This window comes from Notolepis coatsorum (assembly GCF_963971535.1).
Source record: "Notolepis coatsorum genome assembly, chromosome: 2".
NCBI lineage: Eukaryota > Metazoa > Chordata > Actinopteri > Aulopiformes > Paralepididae > Notolepis > Notolepis coatsorum.
The window spans coordinates 167,264,690-167,270,689 of NC_140166.1; the positions used below are offsets into that span (position 1 = coordinate 167,264,690).

General features: G+C 43.3%; 1 protein-coding gene across 1 annotated transcript; it reads left to right on the plus strand.

Moving 5' to 3' along the window:
* Positions 1-897: 897 nt before the first annotated feature.
* gfi1ab (growth factor independent 1A transcription repressor b) lies at positions 898-4,683 on the plus strand (the record flags this gene model as incomplete). Its single annotated transcript, XM_084308386.1, has 6 exons — positions 898-1,009; positions 1,390-1,578; positions 1,981-2,558; positions 3,047-3,184; positions 3,755-3,920; positions 4,310-4,683. 6 exons carry the CDS (start codon positions 898-900, stop codon positions 4,486-4,488), a joined length of 1,362 nt encoding a protein of 453 aa, XP_084164512.1. The 3' UTR covers positions 4,489-4,683.
* Between the last annotated feature and the right edge of the window lie 1,317 nt (positions 4,684-6,000).

Consider the following 6,000-nt stretch of genomic DNA (forward strand, 5'->3'; position numbering starts at 1 on the left):
AAGGACGGCGAGTGTCTGTCCCTCATTAGGCCGGTCCAATAGACTGACTATACCTCCGACATATACAGTATAGGCTATAATATTTCCACGGTGGCATGTGTTTTTGTGTCATGTGGATTTTGGTTTATAATAACGCCATCGCTTTGTCCACGGTTCGTCCTCAAACAGGCCTTGTTCGCAGACAGCCCCCGAGAGCATTGCAACTATACAGCGATGCTTGATCCAAAACAGACACATGGCAAACACCACTCAGAAACGGGAAACGGCCGGGCTGCGTGACACTCGAGTCTGGTGGTCGCCGGCCCACTTCCCCCTGCACCTCAATCAGATTCAGAATCAGATTCAGAATCAAAAAGGTCTTTATTGTCAAGTATAGTTTTCACATACAAGCAATTTGATCTGATCGTTTTTGGTGCGACATTAACGCACAGACAATTACAGAATAAAATAAAAAGGTGGAATAAGATAACATGGAATATAAACTAAATTAAAATAGAAGCACAATAGATTATAATATAATTATAAACTAGGATAAAAATAGGCCAGGGCTGATTGAGTAACACGTTGATAAAGCGGTGTATCACTTATCCTGATTACCATGGGCTTTAATTCCCCCCGGAGATACAGCGGAGGACCAATGACGAGCCAGAGGCTGCAGGGGGGGGGGGCCGCTCCAGAGGCACCTGTCCCAACACCTGGCAGACGGGGGGGACGGAGTGCGCATGCTCTGTTCTCAGTTGAAATCTCATAATAGCTACTAGACCAACACGTCTCAACCAGAGGAGTTCAAATCATTTCAGAGCAGCTCCACTCGAGGAAGACGCAGATTGCTGCCGGATCATCACTGATTTTGAACGTCGTGTTATCAACTTAAAGGGCCGCGCAGGGCAGCAGAAGATGCCGCGGTCATTCTTGGTGAAGAGTAAGAAGGCGCACAGCTACCACCAGCCCCGCGCTTTAGAGGACGACTACAGCCGGCTGGACACCATCCTGGCGCATATATGTGCAGGTATGTTGACACGGTCCGGGTTAATGATGTCTTTTAGTGTGGCATGTGTGTCCACAAACCTCCAAATGGTTTCTCAGCTGATAACACAAAAACATTGAGTCACACAGAATACAATATTTGCATTGTTATATAATAATAATAATAATAATTTAGAGGCATACTATTTTAAAAGGATAAATATTACGCACATACAAAACGATCCATTGTCGTGCGTAAAAGCGCGCACTGTTTTAATAGTTTTGAGAACTAACTCATTCATTATGGAAAATGTTATCATATTAGTAGCAAATAGCCCTGTAAACCCTATATAAAAGCTATTAGAAGTAGACCGTTATATTAATATTACTGTTGGTACTCACCGTTAATTGTGTTTTATTTAGAAACAGACAAGATTCCAGAGAACACGGATGCCATGACTATCGATACGTATGGACTGTCCCCCGACTCTCACCTGGGCGACACGGTGGATTATTCCTCCAAGTCCCCGCTCAGCTGTGGCGACAGTGTCTGTGGTCGTTCCCCGGACTACGAAGACTTCTGGCGGCCTCCATCTCCCTCTGCATCACCAGGTAGGCTGCCGTATTATAGCCTTGATAAATGGCACAATATCCGATACAATTAAACGTTGAATCACGTTGGCCTGTAGTGTAATTAAGCCATCGAACATCATTTGCGGTAGGTTTTGATATTTTTGATATTGGGGAGGAAAAAATACGAATAATTAACTGGTTTCATGTAACATGATCTATATTATGGACTTTTTGAGAGAGAAAAAAAAGAGTTATAGCTGAATTGTATTGTTATTGAATGGCCTGTGATTACTACGTTTGTTGATATGATTGCTGATCATTTCTCAATTATTTTGATTATCAAAATTGAAGGTATTGAAATGTAATTTAATGAATGACTCAAATGTGATGCCGTGTTCTTCGTGCAGTAAATTAATTTAATAGGTGTATTTTCCCCCACAGTTGATTCTGAGAAGTCTCTGTCACCTCTGGTGGATCATGAAACGCAGCCCTTCACGGTGCCCTTCCGGCCCTACGCGTGGAGCAGCTACTCGGGCTCGGGCCTCCGACACCTGGTGCAGCAGACGGTCCACCGGCAGCACGGGGACCTGGAGAGGAGTCCGTCCCTGACGGTCCACCGGCAGCACGGGGACCTGGAGAGGAGTCCGTCCCTGACGGTCCACCGGCAGCACGGGGACCTGGAGAGGAGTCCGTCCCTGACGGTCCACCGGCAGCACGGGGACCTGGAGAGGAGTCCGTCCCTGACGGTCCACCGGCAGCACGGGGACCTGGAGAGGAGTCCGTCCCTGACTTTCTACGGCGAGCGGAGCAGCGAACAGTCGCTCTACACTGACAGGCCCCTCGGAGCCGACAGTTACGGCGAGTACAGGCACCCTGCTGGCGGCCTGTTCGAGACTAGAGCACCCGCTGTGTTTCCTGAGGAAGAGCTGCACGACAAAACCCCCCAAGACACCAAGACCCCCGACCTGCTCTGCTCGCGGCTCCTCCATGGCGCATACAAGTGCATCAAATGCAGCAAGGTAAGACAGTTCGTGTGTAATATATATATTATAGAACCAAATACCTCTGACCGATACGGAAACGACTTTTCAGCATGCACCCGTCCCAAATTATTTCGGAAATAAATCACAACATCATCTATATATCCCATACGACTTAATTATATTGTTTACACTGCCTATATTTTAACTTTTCTACTGTACTGTAATTATATTACCTGGATATCTTATACTATTATGCACCTGTATACCTCCCCTCCCCCATGCTATTATGCCTGAATTTCCCCATTAAGAATTATCTTACTAATAACTCTGTACATACACCCGATTAGTACTATTACTCAGTAGTACTCATTTATATATTTTATAAATCAGCTGTATATTGTAAATTACTAACGTTTGTCTTTATTACATGCATTTGCATGGTTATGCAGCTTATTTTCGTTGTACTGTACTCGTGCTGTATAATGACAATACATTTGATCTAATGTGTTGTCTGTACCCATCAGGTATTCTCTACTCCCCATGGTTTAGAAGTACACGTTCGCCGATCGCACAGCGGGACGAGACCGTTCGCCTGTGAAATATGTGGCAAAACGTTTGGACACGCCGTCAGCCTGGAGCAGCACAAAGCTGTGCACTCACAGGTAAACTCGACTGAAGTACACACACGCACACACACACGCACGCGCGCGCGCACACACACACACACACACACACACAACTGTCCCCTTATGTTTGCCCTACCTCAATCCCTAACCGTCCATCCCTACATAATTTTTGCATTTAAAAAAAGTTTGCATTTTGTACTTTAGTTGTATCTTGTAAACATTGTACAGTGTTTGGACTTTATTCTTTTAAACTGTTTTAGTGTGAAGCACAATCTCAGGGTGACTCATACAGAACCAAGCATTTCACTGTAATGTACACCGTACACGTACCTATATTATGTGACAAATAACACAAAACTTGAAACGTACATTCTATGAATGAATGAATGAATGAATGAATGAATGAAAACTTTATTTAACAGATTGCAGAATGGGTTCAATACAGTACGGCTCAATACACACAATTGTTAAGGGGATGCAGACCTGAGAAAGACGTTAGTCTTGTTTCCATCAGGGTCCCCCATTTTCAATTCATATAACGGCGTGTATGCCTACATACGTGTCGTTGTGTAAACTAACATGCGTGTCTCTCTGCTCCCATTTCAGGAGAGAAGTTTTGACTGCAAAATATGCGGTAAAAGTTTTAAACGGTCGTCAACGTTATCCACGCACCTCCTCATCCACTCGGACACCCGGCCCTACCCCTGCCAGTACTGCGGCAAGAGGTTCCACCAGAAATCAGACATGAAGAAACACACCTTTATTCATACAGGTGAGCAGCAAACATAAAATATACAAATCCCTTGTGTAAACAGGATACACTTTAAATCCCCCCCGTATTGTGTAAACGAATGTATGCGTAATTGGCATGCGTAATTCTCCCAATTAGTCCCGATAATAATGATAACGTAGCCTATGCCTCACTCTAATCTATACCTCTTATAAAATAGAAGTACTTTATTAATCCCGAGGGAAATTCAGCACCACAGATATCGTGATATCGCTCACAATAAACATTTATGTAGTCAAAAATAAGAACTATAAGATCAAAGTCAAGATATACAAAGATATATAGTCAAAGATGTACATTCCAAAATATGTATACATTCTAAATGACATGTTAATGGTTTTTGTCTGTTTCTTTTAACTTTTTTTTTCCAGGTGAGAAGCCGCACAAATGCCAGGTGTGTGGGAAAGCCTTCAGCCAGAGCTCTAATCTTATAACGCACAGCCGGAAACATACGGGCTTCAAGCCCTTCGGATGCGACCTCTGTGGCAAGGGGTTCCAACGGAAGGTGGATCTGAGAAGACACAAAGAGACACAGCACGGACTGAAGTGAACTGTCACCCTCCTGGAATTTAGACACTAACGTAGGTGCTACCCGGAAGCCAGAAGACCAGAGATAAGCTATGAGCTGTTGTTACGGAATCCAGATATGATTAGCCTGTTTTTTTAAGGCGTGATAATCGAAATAAGTCATGTTTTGGTTGAGACTTTTGTTGAAGACCGGTTTAAATCCCCGCGGGGTGGATAAGCCTGAACCAAAATATTAGTGCTGCTGACACAAACTCTACCGGATCGGCAATATACCCGCTCAGAAATCATGGTGGAAATCTGCGCCTCTCTAAAATGCCCTTTTGTTTTGAGTTATAGATAAGCGGAATGCTGGCAAAACAGTCTCCAAAGGACTGTGTGATTTAATAAACACAAAGGCTGAGGAGGCCACGCCTATTTATTCTGTCTGTACGCTGTCATTTGTATTAATGTCCCCTCCTTTGCACATGTTGTTGTCAGTGTATGAACATTATGTCGTTTACATGCCCACATAGCTATCTGGGCAACTTAAGAGTTCGAAGTTCTAGTGTAGTTTCAGTTAATGAAAACTGCAATAAAAAATGTCTTAAAGTGTGCAGTCCAGTGCTGCTCTATCGTATTCAAAGACATCAGACAGAAAGAAGGATATGTCTCCAGATAGTGATGGGCCTAAACGTAAAATGGATGGATTTAGATAATAACATCACGTCACGTTGTCATTTACCTGAACAATATGAATGATGGAATAACGGTTGAACCCCCCCGTACACACACACACAGGGTCTCATAAGTGTCAGTTGGAATGTAATGTGGAGTAGAGGCTCTCTGAAAGTACTTTCTTGGCTATTTTACTGGAAATCTGCGAGGAGAGACCACAAAAATAAGTCAAGTGTCACAAGGAAGGACCTCAAGTGCCTCCAGAAGGGATCGAATTAGAGTAGCCAATGGTTTTATCTCCTTCTATTATTAATAACATCGATCAAGTCAAGTCAAGAGTTTTATTTGTCACGGCATACAAGTATACAATGAAATGCGGGTGGTCTTGCCCGCAACGATGTGCAATACAGTGGTACAATATATAATATAATCCAATAAAAACAACATTGTGCAATAACAGGTAACAGGTAACATGGTGTGATTTCTTGAAGGATGAGAGACCGTTTTGTAAAATTATATTTATTTTATTTATTTTTGTTCACGTAAAATGCATATGCCTGGGCTATACTGCGGAATGACAATTAAGTATCTCTAAATGTGAAATGTCCTGAATGCACAAAGAAAACAATCATGGCTGAGCTGGTATTTTCATTTTCACTTCGACCACGAACATAATAACAACACCGCCCAGGGGCTCGAATCCTTGTTTGTTTTCACCGTTGTATTTGTTTGAACCTTAAACACTCCCTGGGCATTTGACCGTTAACCAACTGCTTATAGACCACCACAACACTTCCGGTATGTTGAGCTCGTGGGAGAGAGCGGGAGAAAGGGAGGGCGATGGGATCAAATAAATTAATGTTGATCATTCAGAGCCTTG